This window comes from Centropristis striata, chromosome 19 (genome assembly GCF_030273125.1).
Source record: "Centropristis striata isolate RG_2023a ecotype Rhode Island chromosome 19, C.striata_1.0, whole genome shotgun sequence".
Classification (NCBI taxonomy): domain Eukaryota; kingdom Metazoa; phylum Chordata; class Actinopteri; order Perciformes; family Serranidae; genus Centropristis; species Centropristis striata.
The window spans coordinates 18,734,679-18,758,865 of NC_081535.1; the positions used below are offsets into that span (position 1 = coordinate 18,734,679).

A 24,187-nucleotide genomic window follows, 5' to 3' on the forward strand; every position below is an offset into this window, starting at 1 on the left:
AGAATTTTTTTTAGGACAACACTGTGGTCTCATTTGCTAGTAAAAATCTTCTTCAAGACAATTTGATGTTAGTAGTGTAAATAATGGCCCCATTTAGAAGAAAACAGAAGATAAAGAATCGTATGATTTGGGGCGTGGCTACCTTTGATTGACAGGTCACTAACAAGTGAGTGGCGAGCTGTCATCAGGAAAGAAGCAGAACAATGCGTATCCACGGCACTCTGTCAATTGTATATATATATATATATATATATATACATATATACAAAGGACATCTTTGACCCTTTCACACTATATTTTCACTTAATGACATGTTTATTTGTTTATTTATTTATTTGAACGTTTTGTTCATTAAAAATGTCTTGTTCAGCGTTTAGTTGTACTAATAGATGCTCGCTGCTCATTTTTCTTTGGTAAATAACATACTTTTTGTTTTTGTTTTTTGCTAGCCAAAACTAACATCCCAATTAATGCTCCAGTTAATTCTAAAATGAATTAGCAGCGGCTTGGCTCGGTCAGGTCAGTGTCGTCAGATCCCTCTCAATCATCCACAGTCCAAATATGGTCTGCTCCCCGTATCTGAAACAAGATGGCGACAAAAGATGGCGACACAAGATGGCGATGAGTGTAACGCTGAACTTGATGCCTCAAACGGGCAGTCCACAAACTAATGGGTGAGTCACAGTTTTCAGCTTGGCTCTTCCACATGTCTGGGTTTATTAACTGTACAGCATCCAGCCAGCAGGGGGCGAACAAAATGTTTTGGCTTCACTTTTGGGGAGCTGTCAGGCCGTCCATCTTTATATAAAGTTTATGTTCTGTATCCTCATGAAGCTCATTTTTTTTCCGGTTCGTCTGCTTCTAAAACTCAGTTCTGGGTTCTTCATTCTGTTGGTAGTGCATCTCATCACACATCAGCTTTTTGGCATTGTTGTTGTTGTTGTTTTTCTAGCAGATGGAATTAACAAGTAGGAACCCCTCAGGCAATACAAAGTTAATGAATTGTGAGTGATTAATTGTTTTCCCCTCAGGTCGAGGCAGGGATTTAATGTGCTCTGTCTCTATAAGTGAACAGAGAAAAACCAACAAACAAAGACAGTTTCACTACACAACAAAACATTCAAAACAATAATCAACCCATAGAAGGCAATTTAAAAAGATCCTCTAAATGAAATGGAAGATCTGAGAGTTCTTGATGGGACATAAAGAGGCTTTGTTAATAAAAGTTTGTTCTGTCTTTTGTTTCACATTAGCTTTTTTTCTTTGTCTGTCCTATAGTGTATCAGTGTGTGTTAAACACTTTGTCACAGTGTGTTATAAAAAAGTGCTTCACAAAGCTATCTAGTTATCTAGATAATTAGGCGTCACACGCACAATCACATGCATGTAACACCCGAAACACACACAGTTACATTACTACAGTTCTTTAAAGAAACACTGAGTAACCTCTTAAATACACCCACTTCTGTCTCTCCTCCCCTCTCCCCCTGGTCTTCACTGACTCCCCCACTGCTCTGCTCAGACCAGGAGGCAGACCTTCACATGTGAACTAAAGCTGTGTGGATCCTGGACTTATTGCTCAGCTATGCAGTAGAGAGGAGGATTAGCTCAGGCTGAGCACCAGTGTAAGGACTGGGCATTTCTCCATCACCTGGTGGACTGAGAGAGAGACTACTATACTTTTTTTTCTTTTTTCCCCAGCTAAAACTCCTCTTCACCCCCTTATCATTGTCTCTCCTCCTCTCCTCCTCCCTTTCCACCCTTCCTTCCCCTCCATCAAACCATGACCCTTTTATCAGAGGACCAGTCTGTGAGGCCCAAACCCTGCCGGCTCTCGGAGCCTGGCAAACACATCAGCACCTCTTTGTACCCAACAGACTTCACCAAAGAGGACTACATGGACAGTGGGGAGAGCCCTGTGTTTGGAGTGGTGGAGCCCCCCAGGCGCTCCAGGGGTCGCCTCATCCTCCATGGCATGGTCATGTTTGGAAGGGAATTCTGCTACGCTGTGGAGGCAGCGTTCGTCACGCCGGTGCTCCTGAGCGTGGGCCTGCCCCGCAGCCTGTACAGCTTGGTGTGGCTGCTCAGCCCCATCCTGGGCTTCCTGCTGCAGCCCATCATCGGCTCGGCCAGCGACTACTGCCGCTCGTCGTGGGGCCGGCGGAGGCCTTACATCCTGACCCTGGGCATCCTCATGCTGCTGGGGATCACCCTGTTCCTGAACGGAGACGCTCTCATCTCAGGTGAGGGTTTGATTTAAACAGGGAAATGAAAGAGATATATTTTTAGTGTTGTCATATCAAAGCGACTGTGCCTTTGATTCAGAGGGATTAAAAGAGAATGAATGATCAGTTCTTTTCATCAGTGGAACACATCTTGATCATTTAATGTGTGCTCGGTGGTATATCACCACATCAGGAGCTGAGTGATTAATTGAATCGTATTTTCAATTATGAAAACAAGATAAAAGGGATAAAGCAATTATTTTGACACATTTTGACTGAATGAATTCTGTCCAATTTATTTCTATTTATTAATTTTATACATTGTATTTAGTGGCCTTTAGTAGGTTCTGGACTAAAGTTACAATATGATTTTATTAATTTTGATCTAGTTTTTTTTTTTTATCATTTTAAATAATTTATTTTCACACACACACACACACACACAGACACACACATAAATATCATTTTTAATTTAAAAAAAATGTTAATCTTATTTTTTTATTAGTTTCTCTGTATACTTATATTTTAATATGATTACTCATATATAAATATGGTGGACTGACAGAGAGAGACATTGTATATATATATATAGGACAATTTCTAGGTTTTTAAATTATATTATGATAAATCAAGTTAAATAATGATCTCAATATAATAATTGTGATTCTGATATTTATCATTATCCAGCAGGCCTCTCTCAACAATTACAAGACAAATGTAAAAGATATTCTGATCTAAAAAAAATAAAAAATTCTCACAGTGAAACACTGATTATAACTTTCATTTTCTGCCGTCAAAGCTTTCTCTTATCTCTTAGACCTTTACAGACTCAAACTGTATCAGTATCTTCTCATTCACAGATTGGGAAATAAGTGACACATTCATTAATAGTAAAATACATTTGTGAGAATAAAGGCCCTGAGAGGCTCTTATGCTCACACATCTAACTTGTGACTCAAGTCAAGTGTGTGACTTGTTAGAGTGCTCTCAAGCCGATGCCTGCTGGCACAGACAGATGATGAGGCGCTGCTGAGAAAATCCCACTCACTGCACCTCTTAAGTCAAAGTTGTAAAGCAGCTGATAACATTTAGACAACCCCGACTGTTTGCTGAGGATCCGACATGCAGCATCACGAGAAGTTCTCCTCACAAAAGAATCTGTGACCTTTTCTTGCTGCTGAGAGCTACAGAGCTGCTGTATTGTTCTGCATCAAAAACAGGGACAGTGTGAGGTTAACTGCATGTTCACTGATAATTAACAACCTTTTATAAATATGAAATTGTTTGATTGGAGGATAATTAGAGTAATCATCAGACAGCATGTTGAGTAGCACAAATGTTCTAACAGGCTGCTGTACATTTAAACAAATATATAAAAATAAAAAACACAATGAACCTGTAATGTTTGGTGTATTACACTAGCTGTGGTTCCAAGTGCAGGATCTTTATTTTAAATCTGGGGCTTAGGTCAACAGAAAATCTGGAATCAGCACATTTTAAATGCACTTTGTCACTTTTGAATGCTGCAATTGTTGAATAGTTTTCTATTAAAAAGGCTCTGGGCTTTGCTATAATCATCATACAGACTTTAAAGTACTTCTTTCTCCCCACTGACGCACGATAAGCTGATTATCTTTCCGTGTTTCTCAGCGTTGTAGTAAATGCCATGAGAAGTGTGTGACATAATGTTTGCATTGTTGTAACCCATCTCACGGTGAAGTTTCTTTTTCTTTCTGTGTACTGTAATTGCCAGACGAAGGTGTCTCTCTGCTAGAGTGCATCCATCATAAAGTTTTAGACGGAACTTTTAAACTGTTCTTGCCTATTTGAAGCAGTAATTTTCACACATCACAAACATGCACTCCATTATGTTCAAACTATGCTTGATTTTGCTTTTGTTATATTTTTAGCATCCTTTCTTCCTTTTGCAGAAAACACAGATTGGGCATTATGACCAATCTGCCAGCAGGTTTTACAATATGAATGTTACCTCTCAGACATAATTGTTGTTTTTTTAAGTGCTGTTTAGTTCCTCTGAGATTCTTTTTCCTGCCACACGCATCCCTACTTATCAAACTGAATATGCAAATTTGACATTTCAAGTTCAGTAAAAATGATCAGTTTATATTTTTTATGGGAAAACAAACAAGTAAATAAATAATAATAGAAAAAAAATAATAGTTGTAAGTAAATGCATAAGCTATTTGCCATGCTTTGTTTATATTTTAATGAGGAAAAAAATTGTAAATAAATAATAATAATAAAAATATTCATACTAAGTAAATAAATAAGCTCTTTGCTTTTTGCCTTGCTTTGTAAAAAAAGAATCTATGTTTTTATGAGAAAATAAATTAAAAAAAAGAAAATATATATTTTTAAAAGTAGTAAGTTAAGTTCGTAAATTTGGAAAAAAATCTTAAAATTCATTAAAGGAATAATGATTATAATACAGGTAAATAAGTAATATTAATGTAAAGTAAATGTAAAAAATATCTGCTATCCGTGTTTTAATCTGGCAGAAAGTAAAGAAAATAAATTAAATTAAAATTTATATAAATTCAAATATTTGAAAATCATTAAAATTATAATTATCACAATAACAGGGAAAAATATTATTCAAAAAAATATACAAAAATATTGGCAACGGAGTTATACATGATGCCTACTTTAATCTTATGTTTTTTGTCTCACTTTCGTTATACTGTTAGAGAATAATTTGTTTAATAATAATTAATTTAGAGAAATAAGTACATGTACTGTAGAGTTGATGTGGAGGTATTATTTGTTACTATGTTGTTGTTATTTACACATTTTGTTGTGTTTTGCAGAAATCGTCAGCGACAGGTCGTTGAGGAGTACATGGGCCATCGTGGTGGTGATGTTCGGTGTCGTGCTGTTTGACTTCTCTGCAGACTTCATCGATGGGCCCATCAAGGCCTACCTGTTCGATGTGTGTTCTCATCAAGACAAGGAGAGAGGTCTGCACTACCATGCTCTGCTCACAGGTCTGTACACACACACACACACACACACACACACACACACACACACACACACACACTGTTCGTTTTATTTAATGCTCATTTAATATCTCCTTGTTGGCTGTTTCCAACATGCATCTTGTAGGATTTGCTTTGAATTAATTAGCATTTGTAATGTGCTTGGTCAAAGTTTTGCTGGTGAAAGCTCACATAACACATACGAAGACCAGTGACTCTGAAACTGCATCTTCTCCTGGTGTGATACTGGTGGGTGGAGCAGCACATACTGAAGAAGGTGTGAACATTTCCATGAAGTGTTGTTGAGTTGCTGCCTGTGTTGTCTGCATGTTCAGTGAGACTTGCCAAGAGTTAGATAAAAAAAGATATATTATATCACCCCAGTGAGCCAAGGTCAAGGCTCTAAAGTAACTAACATGTTGTCATCCTTAGAAAAAGGAGTGTCAAATAACGAGTTGTTGTTTTATGTGGAGGTAATATGCCAGACTGTTTCTTGGCAAAGAGACTTTCCTCTGCAAGGTTGCCTGACAACCTTGCGGTGACAACAAAGACTCCAGCCAGTCTCACTAACTTCTGTGGCTGAGTCCAAAACTAGTCTCTATTTACGATATAATGCACTGTATTTACTGTCAACCATTGTATTTCATTGTCCAAGTGTGCGTAAATTTAAGATAAAGGAACATGAAGTATTATTCCTGTTACTGAATACAGTTTAGGGTGTTTGTAGCTTGTTTTTTTTTTTTTTTACATCCCACAACTTTACTGTTTAGGCTGACTCTCTCTGCTCTTATCAGTGTCATTTTCTCACAAAATGTGATAATATGTCATATTAATGTAGAAACGTATTTAACTCTGTGTAACATTTCAGCAATTTTGACACTGAATGTCAGCCAAAGACTGTATGAAAGAAGTGGACGTAGGAACCATGACATCATCCACTGGATTGTGGAAAACCATTTTGAGGCATCAAGTTTGGCTTGTTTTGTTTTTTGTTTTTATTTAATTTTTTTGGAGCCAGAAGTGATCATTTTTGGGCAAGAGGATGTTAGGCTACAAGCTAATACTAGTGCTAGCTAGCCAGAATTAACTTAACTGTGCTGATTTATTGGGATGCTAATTTTGGAAATTGTACTTACTGAAAAAAAAAATTAACAGCAGACTCCTTAGTGTCTTTTATTTTTATTTTTTTTGCAACAAATAATTACTTTCATGAACCGAAAACACACTGTGGAAGGGCTGAAGTTCTAAGACAAAAACACGGACAACACCCAAAATCAAGTTCATTTTCTCATAGCCTTCTATACAATCTGACTTCTTTTTGCAACCAGTGGAGTCGCCCCCTGCTGGCCATTACAAAAAAGAAAGAATGCAGGTTTAAGGCACTCGGCTTCACTTTCAGACCCGGAGGCTGTCTCCACTTCTTTTTATACAGTCTGTGATATTAGCCACATAATTTTTTCAAATATAACTAGATGAAAAATAGAAACATAGAACTCAGACACAATTTTGATAATTGTTTCACTAAATTGTGATTGCAATCTTGAGTATGTGAGTTTATCAGCTTCGGATAACCAAAAGAAACCACATGGCTCTGTTTATTATAAGTCTTTTAGAGAATTTCAGAGTGAGTTTGGCTCTCTCTATTTCTCTGAGGAATTTGTGAGTTGTTGAAAATGATGTTTCCGGCCCCAGTGTGACCTCGGAGTGGTTTTCGAAGGCCTTCTTAAAACTCAAATTGAGTGTTTTATAAGGTTTTCTTTGATGGATCAACTTATCTGCACTTCATCTGAAGGTCACAGACGCATGGCTGAAAGGATGAATAGATTTAGCACTTGTGCTGTCAGATACGGAACAAAAAAAGGGTAGACGTCTCCAAAGGTCACAGTTGTACTATAAAAAGAAATGTGGTGCTCTGGGTCAATAAAATGGAGGAAGACAGAATTGGCAGGTTATTTTATTTCCATAATTTTCTCTGGAGGGAGGTCAAGAGTGCTCCATTTAGCGAAGGTGAGCAAGGGGAAGTTGCATTTTTGACATCCTGGATAATTACACACCTTGTTCTTTTGAGATTTTTGTAGGATGGCACCCTGTGGACACATTCAAAAGCAAATATATTCATTTGTCTTTACTTTGGATGAGTGACCAATGCTAAAGCTTCGGGTTACAGGCTGAATATTTTGTGTGTAAGCGTCAGTGGTGCGCTCAGCTGTCAGCAGGCACCGGGTGGTGTGAGCATGCTAGTCAGGCAGTAATCCAGCCCTGAGCTAGTCATGTGCTGCAGTCATGGGTCTGAGCTGAGAGAGACAGAAGCCAGGCACATGACTCCTTCAGACGCCCCTGCCAACGCTGGTATGTGAGGTTTGAGAAAGAAGGGAGCAGGAGTTGTTGTGTGTGTTTCTCTGTGATTTGTGTACATTTTAGTGGGAGCTTTTCAAATCACATACTCTGAACATGTGAAACTGTGAAATTCAAGGTTTAAGGTGCATTTATTGTACAGCGCAGGGTTTAACAACCAAACGCAGTTTTAGTCCCTTTGTGCTCCACAGGAAAAATAAAGAAAAGGAACAAAAAATGGAGCATAAACAGCAGCAACAAAGAGAGTATTCGTAAATAATAACTCCGAGCGCCAAAGTGCACCTTGGCACAAACTGGATGGTTTGTGATTTCAGCCCTCTCATTTTAGTCTTGAGCATCAGATTGGATTTACAAACGCAGCCCCTAACACTGGCAGGGTATTTCCCATCATTATGTCTTAGGATTTATAGGATTTCCTCATGTAAGGGCACCTACAAGGCACTTTATAATTTTTTCCATATTAGAAGGGCACTCTAGGGGTGGTCCGTAGCGTAGTGGGTTACACAGGCGCCCCATTTGCAGAGGCTACAGTCCTCGCTGCGGCGGAGCTGGGTTCGAATCCGGCCTGAGCTCCCTTTGCCGCATGTCCTCCCCTCTGTCACCCCCTTTCTATCTGTCTCACTATCAATAAAGCCTTGAAAATGGCCCAAAAAAATATCTTTAAAAAAGAAGGGCACTCTAGAGAGCAATACTATATGAAGGCTTCCAAGGGGGCACTTTTGCTGCATTTAAAAAAAAAAAGTGGGGGCACCAAGTGGGGCGGTTTTCCATTATTTCCTGTTCAGGTCCTGTTTCATTCATTCCACTTTTCTGCTACCAGACATCAACCAGGAGCTGCTGGGTCTAAGCTGGCTGGCATAGCTTTTAAACCAGCTCTGCTTTGGGAAGAACTTGCTCCTTCTCCAACAATTTACATAATGTTTGCCAAGCAGTACTTTGTATTTGTTTCTGTCTGTGGTCCTGGAGGCCAAAGATGTAGTAAACAGGGAAACCACAGCAGTAGAATTATGAACTGACCCACCAGTAAAACAGATTTTGCTCTAATTTGCTTAAAGGTAAAATTGTTCAAATTTCAACCCTATCCCTTTTTTTGCAACCACTAGTCAGCAGTGACACTTCCTAATTTTTAAGCCACCCTAGAGGCACTTCATCACTTATCCCCAATTTAAGGACGGCCTAAAAGGCCGTCCTTCTCAATTCAAGGGCACCTTAGAAGGCACTTTATCATGTTTTCCATGATAGAAAGGTACTTCGTGCTTTTTTTTCTGGAAAGGCCCCAGAGAGGGCACTTCATCGTGTTTTATCCATTTTAGGAACCCATATAGAGAACTGTATCCTGTTGTCTTTACTAAATGGGCACCACAAGGGCATTTCATCAGGTCTTCCCAATTTAAAGGTTCCCTTAAGTGCACTTTATCACATTTTCTTAACAAAGTGCACTTTATCACGTTTTCTCAATTCATGGGCACCTTAGAGGGGACTTTATCATGCCATCACAATTTAGGGGGGGCTCTTAATCATGTTTTCTCTGTTTCTCTGAACTTTATCATGGTTTCCATATTAGAAGGGCACTCTAGATGGCACTACTATATGGAGGCATCCAAGAGGACACTTTGGCATTTTTTTTTTTTAAATGTGGGGGACACTTGACTCGCACATTGCTATGTAAAGCTTTTTGTCTGAATCATATAAAAATGAATGAGGTTGAACTTCTACTGTGAGTCTTCACAGTTCGGCAATGAGGACGGTGATTCAATAAAGTGATTTCGAGCAGATTCAGTTTTAAAAGCACTCTGTACATTTACAAAACACTGATGATGGTGAATCACCGCCTCACAGAGCTGCTGCTGTTGCTGTGGACTCCTATTCGACTTGTTCGCAATAAAGAAGCACTTTTTCAATTATATATTATTAGTTTCCATGAACCATTTAGCTATAATGTAGAAACCGCTTCAGTTTAATTGACACCTAATAGCCTTTTTACATCAAATTGAACCTTGCTCTTATTAAATCTCATCCCCTGTCATTTTATATCTCTCTGTGTATATTTTTGAGTCCACCCACTGTTTACCCACAGTCTCTTCTATGCTGTACCGCGCTGCAGTAAAAAGTTCAGAGTTATTGCAGAAGTAGCAGAAAGGTACACAGTGTAGGTGGCATATATGGCAAGAAAGGGAAGAGTGATTGATGTACACATACAGCAATGTCCCAGCTGTGTAGACACAAGTGAAGCATGACTCCTGAAGTGGTTATTACTTCACCTGCCAGTTGCTATAATGTAGAAAAATAGCATCCATTTCAGCAACAGGAGAAGATTTTATATCTGCTCTGGGAGCCACAGTCAGTCAGTCAGTCAGTCAGTCAGTTAGTCAGTCAAGCAACCAAAGAAATTAATTTAGTTTGGTTTTATAGTACCATGACACAAAGATCGTGTGGGATTGCTTTTGATGGAAGCATCAGTCAACAAAACTGCTCCTCTGACACCTGCAACAGTTTTATATTGCAGCATGACTGTCTCCTTTTATGGCAAGATTAAAATCTCATCAAAACAAAATATGATTTTTTATTTTTTATTGTCTGTGTTGCATATCAACTAGCAGACTGTTCACTCTTTTACAGCACATAGCTAAAAATATAAAGTGTTGCAGACTCAATGAGGGTTTTTCCCGTCAATTCACTTTCTCCCCTCCCTGAAGCTGTCAGCATTTAACTTTCCTTTTAGTGCAAAGAGAGGAGGCGGTGCTGTTCACAAAAGGTAGCCAGCGATGACTCAGTGACTCAAATGACTCAAATGATTCTAGATTTACTCTGAGGATGTAAAACCATCAGGATAGTGGATGTGTCCTGTTTGCCACTCACATAAAGGCAGGATGTGCTCTAATGCTGCTCTAAATGTCATGTTTCTTTCTACTCTCACTGGCTTTCATGAACAACACAGCTCTTTGCTATAAAAAGGAAGGTAAAGGCTGTCAGCTTCAGGAAAGGTGAGAGATGGAACAGACAGAAAAACCCTGCTGTTGCAGCCGAAAACGAGATTTTAAAAATGAAGAAAACACACATAACACATATTAATGCTGTATGATAACAAAAACATTATACAGCTAAAAACTCCTCTTTAAAAAGCATATGTTTTATCTCAGCATCTCTCTTGCTTTTAGGTTTGGGAATAGTTTAGATTTTGCATGCTTGAACAACACATTATACCTTGTGTTTCACCAAATGGAATCAACTATTATCTGTCCTCTCAAATCCAGTTTTTACTTTTATAACTGCAATGATGAAATAGCACAGATATTACATTATACAGCACTGTGTGACACAATGAAGACAGGTCATTACAATGAAACACCTTTTTGAAATAATGAGTTAGTATCTATATATATATGACTTTCTGAGGTACAAGCTCATTATTTTAAGTTTGTTGTTAAAATGGAGATAATGAGTCATTATTTTAAGAAAGTATCTTATTATAATTACTTACAGAATATGTTTTTCTTTTCATCAAATTACTCTAAATATGCTTCCATATACACCAGTGGAAAAATATGTTTAAAAAACAACAACGTGTTTTTATAACATGTTAATTCAAAAGAACCCAGGCGACAAGGAGCACAACTGGAGCACAAATCCACATTAATTAATAAACATCACATTTGTGTAAAAGAGAAGATTCTCATAGATGAGTTTATATTGCAGCCAGATCAGCACGGCAGTTAAACACAGCTGCATATCTTAGACAATTTTAATAATTCATGGAACAGAAGCAGGTAGCTGTTTTCAACAAAAAAGCTCTAAAAACCCACTGCACACATACCTGATCAGCAGCAAATAGCACAGTTAGCAACCAGCTGGTGAACATTGGAGCATTTAGCGGCCAGATATTGCTCTCAACAGTTGTTGGAGATTAAAAAAAACGCTGAAAAAGAGAGAATATTAGCATTTGGCCTAACTCTCTTGACAAAAAGCCAATTCAATTTTGGATTATTGCAGAAAATATAGGCTACTCAAACAGACTTTTTGATAGTTTTGTTGAGCAGGATAATTCTTACACATGAACATGTTATGATTTAAACGCAATCACCAGAGGTGGAAAGCTGACATTAGGCTGTAAAATAACTAAATCACGGTGGCTTGACTTCAAGGTCACCAGAACTGAGCTGACGATGATTTTTAATGTCCCTAACAAACTACAAATGTATTCTCATCTAGCCACATGTGAGCAACCATGTTTTGTGGGGAGTGGGATATTTGCTGACATATTTTATGTTGTAGAACAAAATGTAAAAATCAAGCTTGTATTACCAGAACTCATTTAAAAAACCCTTTACCTCGAGACAAGGAAACCGGTAGTGGAAAATGTTAACACATTTTCAGGTTCTGGAACTCATTCCTGTAGTTCTCAACAAACATGTGAAAAAGGACATAAATGTGCTGAAAGACGAAGATTATAGCAGAATTTGAATATTTACAGTACTTTTCAGTCTACAGTAGGGGTGTTTGTTTGTTTGTTTGTTTGTTTGTTTGTTTGTTTTAAATCTTTTTATTCTGTTTTTTCGCAGATAATACAAGATGGTGTATCAAATACAATGTGTACCAAAGCATCTGCACATATGAAAATTAGAAAGAAGGGAGTAGAAAAAATGATAAATAGAGACCCAAACCTAGCCTCACTAGGGTCCTCACTAACCTTCCCCACAACCAACTTCCCCAGTGGGTTATGGCTACAATAAGGGACTGATTAAATATATATTAACATACAAACACACAATCAGAAGGCCACATTGATATGTACCATGAAATGTGATACAAATAAGTAGATAAGTGAGTGCATAGAAATTAGAAAACGAACATCAATAAATATAAGTATCCTGTGTTTTAACCTGCTCCTATGTTTTCCAGGTCTGGGCGGAGCGTGTGGGTACCTGGTGGGAGCGATGGACTGGGGCCACTCCGTGATGGGTCAGCTGCTGGGCTCCGAGTACCAGGTCATCTACTTCTTCTCCGCACTGACCTGGGGCATCTTCCTCACCGTGCACCTTTTCAGCATTCCAGAGCAACCTTTGGGAAAGGACCCGTCCACCTCCGACCCCTCACCTCCCAGTGCCCTTCGCCTACTGGGCCCCCACAGCAACGGCTATGGAGCTCTGGCTAAAGAGCCCGTCTCACCTGTGGGGCCACCATCGGCCCCGGACCTCAGGCCGAGGTCGTTCTCTGCTCTCGGAGAGGCCAACTCGGTGACCTCCAGTGCCAAGCAGCCAAACAAGGAGGTATGTGATGTGCAGAACAATCGTGGTAATATAACTTGGAATACAGATTTTATTATGCCTCCGTACTGGAGATTAGATTTTGGTGGTGAAAGGTCAGAGGTCAGTGCGATATCTCAGGAACACCTGGAGGGAATTTCTTCAGATTTTGCACAAAAGTCTACCGAGACTCAAAGTTGAACTGATTAGACACTGCGACCTCACAAATAACATTTTTGAGCAAAAACCCAAGAATTCATGTACTAATTATGACAAACCTCAAACAAATGTCTTAGGACAATACAGTTTTAAACATTTAGACATTTTATATTGGCAAGGTCAACTTTGCTATGACAACATAATATTCTGCAAAAACACTTTTCTTGTTGTTATTCAACAACATAACTCAGAAACACAAGTCATTTGGTTGGACGCTGAAGAAGTGGTGACACTAATTTTACATAACCAGAGGGAGAATTTAATGTGACAGCCCAGAGATAATGGACCTGTAATGCAGTCTTAATGCCAGCTCTATTGAAAGCTAAATGTTTGGGAAATATCAGGCAGAGAGAAAGTGCAGTTGTCTTTTATTAAAAGAGCACAATGGTAACATGACAGGTGTGTATATGCTTTGCAGGCGTGCTGCGGCTTATAAAAGTTAACCTTCCGAGAGATGATGTTATCAGTGAAATGTGAATAAAAATTGTATTAGATGTGGAACATTTTCAGAAGATCTCATGGTGCAGAAATAAAGTGTTGACAAAAGGTAACTTCAGCATCCTGATTTTCCCTCAAACATCAGGTCAAGATTTAGCTGACCAGCCAAATTTGTTTTACAAAATAAAAAAGTACAACTAAGGATTAAAACTTTGCAACAAGAGAGTAGAATCAGGGCATAGAAACTAATTTCCACTCTCTCAGGATAAACTCTTTTTGCACCAAACCAAACTGGAGGGTTTGTTTAGTTTGAGTCACTCAGCATCACACAGAGACAGTCAGGGATTAGCTGCCTGCTGGATATGACGCTGTACAAGTGAAAAATGTCATCCCAGAAACTCTTGAGCTCGGAGCAGGACTTGAAAAGAAGACCTAAAGCCCCGTCACCCAACTTAAACTCATCACAGAAAGCAGAGACGGAAATATGGTTCAGTTTGGTCTCAGGAAAGTGCAGCAGACGGATGACTCAGCAGGTTGAAGTCTAATGTTGAACAACTTTGATCCTTTCCAACTGATTTCACCCAAAACTAATCCAAAATCTCCTCCTTAAGGGCCGTCACACCAAGTATAATAACTTTAATAATAACTATCACAGTTATCATGGGAGTACACAGATTCAACATTTATAAAGCTTGTGATTCAGCTTTAATTTATGATTGTTCTTAATAATAAGACCAGTGGTGGAAGAAGTATTCAGATCCCTTACTTAAGTAAAAGACCTAATACCACACTGTGAAATTACTCAACTACAAGTAAAAGAGTCAGAATCAAAGTCTACTCAATTATCAAAAGTAAAAGAAAAACTTGTTATGCAGAGGCTGTTGTCTGCTCTCAGATATAATCCAGATATAATATTGGATTATTACTTTTTGATGCATTTATGTCAGCAGTGCTTTAATTATGTAAGGATAGGGCTCATTTAAACTACTTAATATACTGTTATGAGATTATTTTTTAAAAAGTCTAATCACTTCAAATCGATCATGTTTTTTTAATGTTAACTCTTGAAAAGTAACTAAAGCTGGCAGCTAAATGTAGTGGAGTAGAAGTATAAAGTTACATAAAATGGAAATACTCAAATAAAGTACAAGTTACGGTGGCCCTGAGAGCTCACAGCGCTGCAACTTAAGAAAACACAATCAAATACACAAAACACAAGCAAATTCAGAAGACATCTTCATCAATTTGACAACACATGCGCAGCATTTAAGTTTTCTTAAGTTTCAGCGCTGTGAGCTTTCGGGGCCACCATAACAAGTTCCTCAAAATTGAGCTAAGGTACAGTACTTGAGTAAATGTACTTAGTTACATTCCACTGCTGCATCTTAGACGGTTAGGATGGAAAATAACTCAAAACTGCTCCTGTGGTATATTTCCTGCTGCAGAAGGTGACAATTTGCCATAATGACACACACACACGCACACGCACACACACACACACACACACACTCCAAGTGATGCTGTCATGATGTTTGAAAATAAATTAAAAATGAAAAATAAAGATTACTCTGACCTCCATGTGTTCTCCCATCACCACTCAGCCAGTAGTCTACAGGAACATTCATCCTTCAATATCCCTGAGGGAGTTCAGGATCAAATGGTTAATTAGGACATGTGCTGCAGACAAAATTCTACAAACAACCTCAGGAAAATGATGTACAGTAGTGTGAATATAATCTGCCCATGTGAGATGATTTGAGTATGATGAATTCTTTTTTTAAACCCTAACATCAATCAAGCGGTCAAACCGTCCCAACTGAGTCTCTGTTTAATGTCTCATGATGAAAAGAAGACGAAGCATCCATCAGAAGACTTTGTAAAATCTTCTCCTTATAAGAAACTCACTTTTGCAGCTTTGTGAAGACGTTTTGATAAATGATCTTTGATAGTCTTCACTCTAATTGCTCTGATTCTTTGTGTTGTGAAGCTCATTAGTGAGTTCATACAGTGAGTGGCCAAGGTAAATCTCATATAATATAAACAGAGAAATGGTGATGTATTACTGAAGACACATGCAGTGTTTTTGATTTATGAAAAGCAAAGATTTCACCTAATGTCTTTGAAGTGTTAATCATAACTGTAATATTTCTATAATTGGACGGTATACAGGCTGAGTCATCTTCCCTTCTGTGTTTCATCATCATCATCTCTCTCTCTCTCTCTCTCTCTCTCTCTCTCTCTCTCTCTCAACCCCAGAGCAGATTCTTCAATGTCACTCTGATCTTTATGTTGAATCTCTTCATTCATTGTAATAACTGCAAGGTCTTCAAGGGCCAGGCATCTGTTTTCAAAGCTTTTGAACTGTTGTTTAAGCACCTACAGCACTAGAAACCCAGGAGAATAAAGAAAAATCAGTTTTATTATTATCATTATTATGCTTTTACTCCGTGCATTATTGTAGCTGTTGGGGTTCATGTCTGTGATATCTGTGTGTGTCTGCAGGCCCAGAAAAGAATGACATTCAGGTCGATGATGAAAGCTATCATCAACATGCCAAACCACTACCGCCACCTGTGTGTGAGTCACCTGCTGGGATGGACGGCTTTCCTCTGCAACATGCTGTTCTTCACTGATTTTATGGGACAGGTATTGATCTTTATGTGAATACTGATGAGGTGTGCAGCTTATATCCCTGATCACAAGCTCCCTTATATCATTGTGTTGCTGACACCATTTATCCACTTTATTATAGATTTCTGTTTTTCTGACAGAAATGTTGTTTCAGTTTCTTAAACATGGCGATTTTCTGCTTTTCTTTATTATTTATATTTTTGTGAATTTAATGTAGATTCGGTTTGGACTATTGATCCCCCAAAATGAGACATTTTAATGTTTGCTACACAGTGACATATGGAAGCCCTGAGCGGCAACAGAGAAGAAAAAAAATAAATTTTCTTGTTAGTCTGATCTGAATTGTTTTTTTCTTCTGACTTATGGGCAGGTGGATAAAAAGTTTTTGCCAGGATGGTCTTTCAAGTTTTTTTTTCATCTGTGAAACAAATAGAAAAGAAAAGTTAGCAGGTGTTTTTTTTTTCTTCAGGATTATTTTTAGTGTTTATTGTTGTAATACTAATTACCGCCACAAGAGGCTGAAGTGCATTACCACCTCATGTGACTGAAAGCATTCGTGTTTCCTTCCAGATGAGTTGTAATTTCTACATAAAAAATACAAGTGCATGGACAAAATTAAAACTAATCTCTGGCAGTTGGCTAGGCTAAAAAACAAGATATACCTAGTCTGTTGCAGGCAACTTTCTGACCTTTGTCATGGTTCAAAAATGATAAAACATCTGGTCTCATTTTGAACCAGATTAATTAATACAAGATACGTCATCCAATGAAGTTAGGCATGTTATGACATAAATAAAGCACTGTATTTGTTATCTTTTCTGCTATAATGACTAGAAGGGTTCATTTATGCTCGACTTTAGATACCTATACAGATCCGTTCTGTTCTGTTTTCTGAAAGCTTATGGACATGGAGGAAACAGAGAGTACCACTAGAAATGGTGAGGACAGAGTAGTTAATAATTAATGTGAGGAGACATTTTAAAATGGTGGAACATTTTGAGAAAAATCGGGGAAATCCCAAGACAAAAATGATCTTTGGCGATGTATTTATTGGCCTAACAGATCACCGCCGTCTACACAACGCCTCATCTTTTCCCCTTAAGAGATACGAAACAACAGCCTCCTCCACCATTGCCATTTTTGTTTTTGTCTTTGAGCTGAGCTGCCCTCTGGTGGAAATATTGCTTGAAATCTATACCAAAATAAAGGACATATGGAAGTATGTGGACAGTGACGGTTACACCACAAGAATGAGAAGACATATGGAGCCAAATAAAAGTAAAGTAAAAAAACAACAACAACAAAAACAAACAGATGCGATAAAACTAATTATGGCAATTCAGGCATATGAAAGAAAAAGAAAATACTAGAACAAAAGCCTATTTCTTTATGAGTATTAGCCAATCACAGCACACTAGGGTGGGATAATTGTAGACAATAATTGATGAGATACAACTCAACCACTTTGTTTGGGAAAGGAGAGGGAGTTTTCAGTTTTATATCTGCTCCTTATCTCTCTGCTCCACTCCTCATCTCCCGGTCACAGCCCGCATCAAATTCAAAGCCTTGTCTCTTGCCTACAAAATAGCAACGGGCACAGCCCCTTCTTATCTGAACTCCTTTGTTCAGGTCCACAAACACTTCTGCCCACTCCGCTCTTCCAGTGAAAGACGTCTGGCTCCTTTACCACTGAAGGCCTCTGCATCTCAAACCAGACTCTTCTCCTCTTTAGTAACCCGGTGGTGGAATGAACTCCAAACTCCATCCGTTCTGCTGAGTCCTTCTCAATCTTTAAGAAGAGACTGAAGACCAACTCTTTACTGAACACCTTCACTCTTGATCTACACTGACGACTACGACAAGTATTGCACTGACCGCTCTTGCGATCTAAAAGCACATGTGTCCTAATGGACTCAAACTGAACCCACGGCACTTACTCTTGCTATGTTTCTTGACTTCATCCTTGCTTGTGCTGTATTTACTCTCATTTGTACGTTGCTTTGGATAAAAGCGTCTGCTAAATGACATTGTAGAATTGTAGAACATCATTGTAAATTGACTATTATGGTCTTTGATTGTTGTCTAAATTTGTAATTTGAATATTTCAGCATTGACATTTTATAATTGCAGCCCTAAATATGCCTCAGTGTCAAACAAGGCAAGGTGACAAAGTGAGACACATAAACAACACAAGTGAAGAAAAACAAAGCAGCAATATGTTTTTCGCTTTCAACCTCCATTAATCGTGTGTTAGTGTGGAGTGGCAGACAGAGAGTGAAGGCGGGGGTGTAGCCTCTTGTTGTGTGTAATCTCTTGTTGACATGTGTAATAATGATGAATGCCTCACAGTTTCACCGTGTGCATGCTGATCAAAGGATGCACTTCACACCAGTAGCCCATTCTCACAGATACGGTGTGTTAACACTCAAGAGCACGTAATGTTAACCTGCAGGCCTTGTTATTCTGGGTGAGGAATGTCTTGCCAGTGGCTTCCTGTTGAGAAAGAAAAGATAAAAGCGTGAATTAATGAGGGTAGCTTATTTGATATCCATATTAGTGAAGCTGTGTGCTTTGGCTCAACTTTTTTCTTTTTTTCTTGCAGATTGTTTACAAAGGAAATCCTTATGCGGACCATAACTCCACAGCCTACGCCACATACGAGAGAGGAGTAGAAGTGGGCTGCTGGGGGCTGTGTATCAATGCTGTGTCCTCTGCTCTCTACTCCTGTAAGTGACATTAGTATCACCATCCCCTGAACTGATCATTAGCTCCTCTGTGAGTGACAGCCCGACAAAGCTACTCAGGGAAACAGATGAGGAAGAGTGAGGAATTATAGCCTCTTTCTCTGATTTGTATGTAGATTACAGGCTGCAGTCGTTCATTTAGCTGCACAAATGAAACACATGATTTGCAAGAGGCACTCCGGGCTGACATTTGATTTAAATCCAATGGTAGCTATAGCAGAAGCCATGTAGAATAACAATGACATGTTAACAGGGTGAGACATAATGTGCTACATGCAAAGCAAATAATAATACAGCCTTATAACAAAGCACTGCCATCACTGCACCTTTGAGGGTGAATTTGGCTCTTTTGGTAGTCTGTTTGCTGAGAAAACTGTTCACATTGCTGCCCTTAAACAGAATATAGCCTGTCCAATCAGCTGCAGCTCATCTAACACACTGTGGAAGGTTTTATAAGGGGAAAAAAGACAAATCAGCTCTCACGTAATCCAAACTTCTTATGCATTTACTGCAGTTCTCAAGCGAAACTAATTCCCTCAATGTGACGTGTGTGTTTCCAGATGTGCAGCGCTTCCTCCTGCCATACATCGGCCTGAAGGGATTATATTTCATGGGCTACTTTGTATTCGGCTTGGGCACCAGCCTGATTGGCCTCTTTCCCAACGTCATCGCCACACTCATCCTCTGCAGCGTGTTCGGCGTCATGTCCAGCACGCTCTACACCATCCCATTCAACCTGATAGCGGAGTATCAGCGGGAAGAGGAGGTACAGGGCTGCCAGGAGAAATTATTCTAGAGGAAAAAAAACATTGTTGGGTTGTGTGCAACTTTAAGATAGCAGTTTCACACTGACACAATTCATTTGGGATGTTGTTTTATTCAGTTTTCAGTGTAAAACTTCAGTGTCTTCTTCAGTGTGCAGTTGTCCTTTACTTTTATGGTCGAGTCCTTTAAAACTTACTGAAAACTCACTTTTTCAGTCAAGTCAAGGAAAATGCATTTCTAAAAAAACACATCTAAAACCACATTACTTGACAAAAAACATGCATATATCCAAGCAGAGAAGATAAAAATGATGAGTAGGGCAATAACTAATAACCAATCATTATACAAGGCCGGTCAGAATTGCTTATGAACATATAATTGGGTTTCTGCGGTGCCTAACAACTCACAAACTGTGAAATAAGTTATATTTGAACAAATATAATAATAACAACAAAATAGCTCATAAGAGTTTAATTTAAGAGCAGATATCTAGCCATTTTCCATGTTTTTCTTGATAATAACCAAAATCATTATAAAGAAAACCATGGAAAATGGCTTGATATCAGCTCTTAAATTATACTCTTACGAGCTATATTTGTTATCATTATATTTGTCCAAACAAATGTACCTTTAGTTGTACCAGGCATTAAAATGGACAAGAAACTGAAGAAAACAAGGGTGGTCTAATATTTTTTTCCATGACTGTAGTTCACCAGAAACCTCACAAAGCCACTCTCCCAATGTTTAATCCCTTAAGCCTATCAATCAAATACTATAGCTATACAAAAACGACACATGAGAAAATCTTCAAATAAATAGATATCAACATATATTAATGTCAGCCGTGTTGGCAAATTTAAAACCATGTGTTGCACAGCTGCAGAAACCAATTTGAAATTAACCAGCAGCTGCTTTAATAATATATTAGTAATTTAGTCATAAGTAAAGTCAAGAAAACCCTGGATCCGTCTTTAAGTAATGCAACCAGATAGATTCTGTCACTAGATCCTTTCACTACCTGGTAAAATCTACATTTTCAGTTTGTGTGTCATGCTTTCTGTTGTACATTTGAAGTCTCAAACCAAAGCAGGAATGACCATGGGAAGTTCCCCCAGAGGCCAAAAACACATTACTCAGGCTGAGTGGTTCTCACTGTGAAGATTTAAATAACCTTCATGTGTGAAATTAGTTTAGTTGCTCTTTGATTCAATTTAGTTTATTCTGCCAGGGTAATCCACTTAGCATCAGTATTGTTCCAGGAATGACCCGAGTACATAGAATTAACAATAAAACAATCATCATCACAAATATATCAAATAATCATAACAGGCTGTCATTTAAGTGCATTTTCAGATTTGAGTTTACATTTTAATGGACATTTAATTTTTTTCCTTGTAGAACTTTGTAGGATGATAGTGAATGCAGCAGTGTTTCAAAGAGACTTGGATTCCAACTGTTAAATCACTTTTCTTGCTTCTATTTAAAGGTCACTGCCATCGAAGAGTGTTTTAATAGAAGCAAAGTGTCAAATCTGGAAGAGAAGGCGATTTTCAATTTCAATTTCAATTTCAGTGCAAGTTCTGTTGAATCAAATTATTTTTATCCAGAAGACAATATCTGGCAACTAACAGCTAGTCCTCATATTGCTGCACACTGAATAATCCAAACCTGTGAACTCATAAAGAAAATAATAAAATAAAGTGAAATATAATATCTTCCCTCAGGCTGTGGCTGAAAAATCAATTGTTAGTCACTCCAGATTCTTGTAGAGAATCATTTTTTTGTTTGTTTTGATGTGTCCTGACATGCTCGGTCAATACCTCATTAGGTTAGCTGGTGGTCAAATTCACATGGTGCCTGAGCAGAGCTTTATGAGTCCTCATGAAAAAAAAAAAAATAAATATATGAGGTGGTCTCTTGATATTTCCCAGAGCTAAATCTTTTTACCCAACTATTGATTGCTTTCTGCCTTAGACATTTCTTTAAAACAGAAATTGATGACATTTTTTCTTCTTCCTCCAGGAACTAATGAAGCTGCGAGGAAGCACTGGACCTCAGCGAGGCTCTGGGGTGGACTGTGCCGCCCTCACCTGCATGGTCCAGCTGGCTCAGATCATCGTGGGCGCGGGTCTTGGCGCTCTGGTCAACTTGGCAGGAAGTGTAATCGTGGTGGTCCTCTCGGCATCGACCATGTCCCTGTTCGGCTGCATTTTCATCGCCGTCACGATCAGATATGTGGACTAAATCTGCTAATATAAAAGTATTTTTAAATGGTATTGTTTTAATAAATACAGATTCTTTATTATATCCTTAAAATGTCTTTGATTCTTGTGCTTCCAATAATTTACTGACATGACACCGAAGACTGAAATGGACGTAGCCCATTGGTTTGTGGACTACTGTTTTGAAGCCTTAAGTTTGGCATTGTGGCCGTCCCCATCTTGGTTTTTTTGGAGCCAGAAGTGACCATATTGGGACGAGAGGTTGGAGCTGAGGAGGTTACACAATCAATATGCATTGCTTCACCTCTCTCCTGATTTAAGACATGGACGGTCACACATGCGCGAAATTAACACTGGTGAATATTCGCCACCCATTCACTTCCATTCTATGTGAGTGAAGGGGCGACTAAAACATTTGCTCACAGTGGCAAAGCTAATTTGCACCTTCACATGGAGTTCAACTTTGGTTAACTTTTACCAGTGAAATTACAGTTCTGACCAATAGTAAAGAAGCATGTGTGGTCAACTCCACTTGGCTGTCACAAGTTTTCTTAGTGAGCCGAGACATTAGTCGCGTTTGCATCAACAGATTTCTATGCACATTTTCACATGAGATAAGCTTGATAGAAACACCTAAATTAAATTAAATGCTAAAAAAAAGGCACATTAAAAGTTTTTATGCTCACTTGAAAAATAGTAAATGTACTAAATGGGAGATGAAAACACTTTTTCCGAATAAGTTCTGACGCAAGGAACATTTAACTCACATGACTGATCAGCTGTTTCTGCTCTGATATGATAGGTTGCCCCAATTGAATCCAATTCCTGACAACTTCTTTCCATTTTCTCCTGTGTGTGGCCAAAGTTGTCAGATTAGCAACCTCTCTTACACAATCTCTACTTCTTCTACTGTTTAATGGCGAATTAGCCTACAGCAATATATTACAGTGACATTTTCAGGCAAAAGCACGGTTATGCAGCTTTGTTTATTCGCTCTAAACCAGTTGATTGAAACTTTAAACTTTAATGCAACATTTTGCTTCAAAATTCACATTGACTTTCATGGAAACAAGGCTATCGATTGATTGTTACTGTGTCTAACCAGTTCGTCTCTGTCTCCTCCTCGCCAACAACAACGCCAGAATCTTTCTCTGCTCCTCAGTTTACACTCTCCTGTTGCAAAACCAACAACAAGACAACTCAAATGGACTACAAACCAGCAAACTGATGTCCATGTGTGACCGTAGCCTGACAGGTTGCGTGTGGTAACGACTTGTCATTCATAACGTAGCCACACCCTGAAGAATACCCTGTTTATCAACTATTTTACTCTAAATGGGATAAAAATCAACTAAATAATAAAAATTAACTAGAAAATTTCCTCTGGGGAAATTTTGAAAGGGCCGCGGGGGCTACTGCCGGTGTGTGTACACTATTCAGAGATTTCAAACAATTAATACTAGTAATGTTATGATACTATATAATATACAAGGAGCACACCTACAACAAACATTCCTCTTCGAGTATTTATTTGTACAGTAACCTATGCCCTTTAACCTCAAAATGTGTGTGTGTGTGAAACATTTGTATCTGGAGGAGTGTTCGCGCTTACGAGCGCATATGTGTGTGTGTGTGTGTGTGTGTGTGTGCGTGCATGTGTGCGTGCGTGCGTGCGTGTATCTTTAACTGTTATTACATTAAATGACCAGTGTGTGTGCGTGCATGTATCTTTAACTGTTATTACATTAAATGACCAGTGTGTGTGTGCGTGCGTGTATCTTTAACTGTTATTACATTAAATGACCAGTGTGTGTGTGCGTGCGTGTATCTTTAACTGTTATTACATTCAATGACCAGTGTGTGTGCGTGCGTGCGTGTATCTTTAACTGTTATTACATTAAATGACCAGTGTGTGTGTGTGTGTGTGCATGTATCTTTAACTGTTATTACATTAAATGACCAGTGTGTGTGTGCGTGCGTGTATCTTTAACTGTTATTACATTAAATGACCAGTGTGTGTGTGCGTGCGTGTATCTTTAACTGTTATTACATTAAATGACCAGTGTGTGTGTGCGTGCGTGTATCTTTAACTGTTATTACATTAAATGACCAGTGTGTGTGTGCGTGCGTGTATCTGTAACTGTAATCACATCAAAACATCAAAGCGTTGGGGTCAACCAATCAGAGCAGAGCAATCAACGGAATTAACAGCTGTGGAATCTTCTGGCACAGTGAAAGCAGCCAGAGGTGGGCAGAGTGAAATTTCTGGCCTCGAACACAAAGCATTTTTGGCAAAACCATAATACCTATCATTGATCCGACTTCACTTTGAGCGTCCTGAGTTCT

General features: G+C 38.6%; 1 protein-coding gene across 1 annotated transcript; it reads left to right on the top strand.

Moving 5' to 3' along the window:
- The first annotated feature begins 1,564 nt into the window (after window positions 1-1,564).
- slc45a2 (solute carrier family 45 member 2) lies at window positions 1,565-21,925 on the top strand. The gene is made up of 7 exons (XM_059358361.1): window positions 1,565-2,243; window positions 5,054-5,230; window positions 12,479-12,846; window positions 15,982-16,125; window positions 18,713-18,836; window positions 19,415-19,620; window positions 21,642-21,925. The coding sequence occupies exons 1-7, from the start codon at window positions 1,784-1,786 to the stop codon at window positions 21,861-21,863; spliced, it is 1,701 nt and encodes a 566-aa protein (XP_059214344.1). The 5' UTR covers window positions 1,565-1,783; the 3' UTR covers window positions 21,864-21,925.
- Window positions 21,926-24,187: the final 2,262 nt, after the last annotated feature.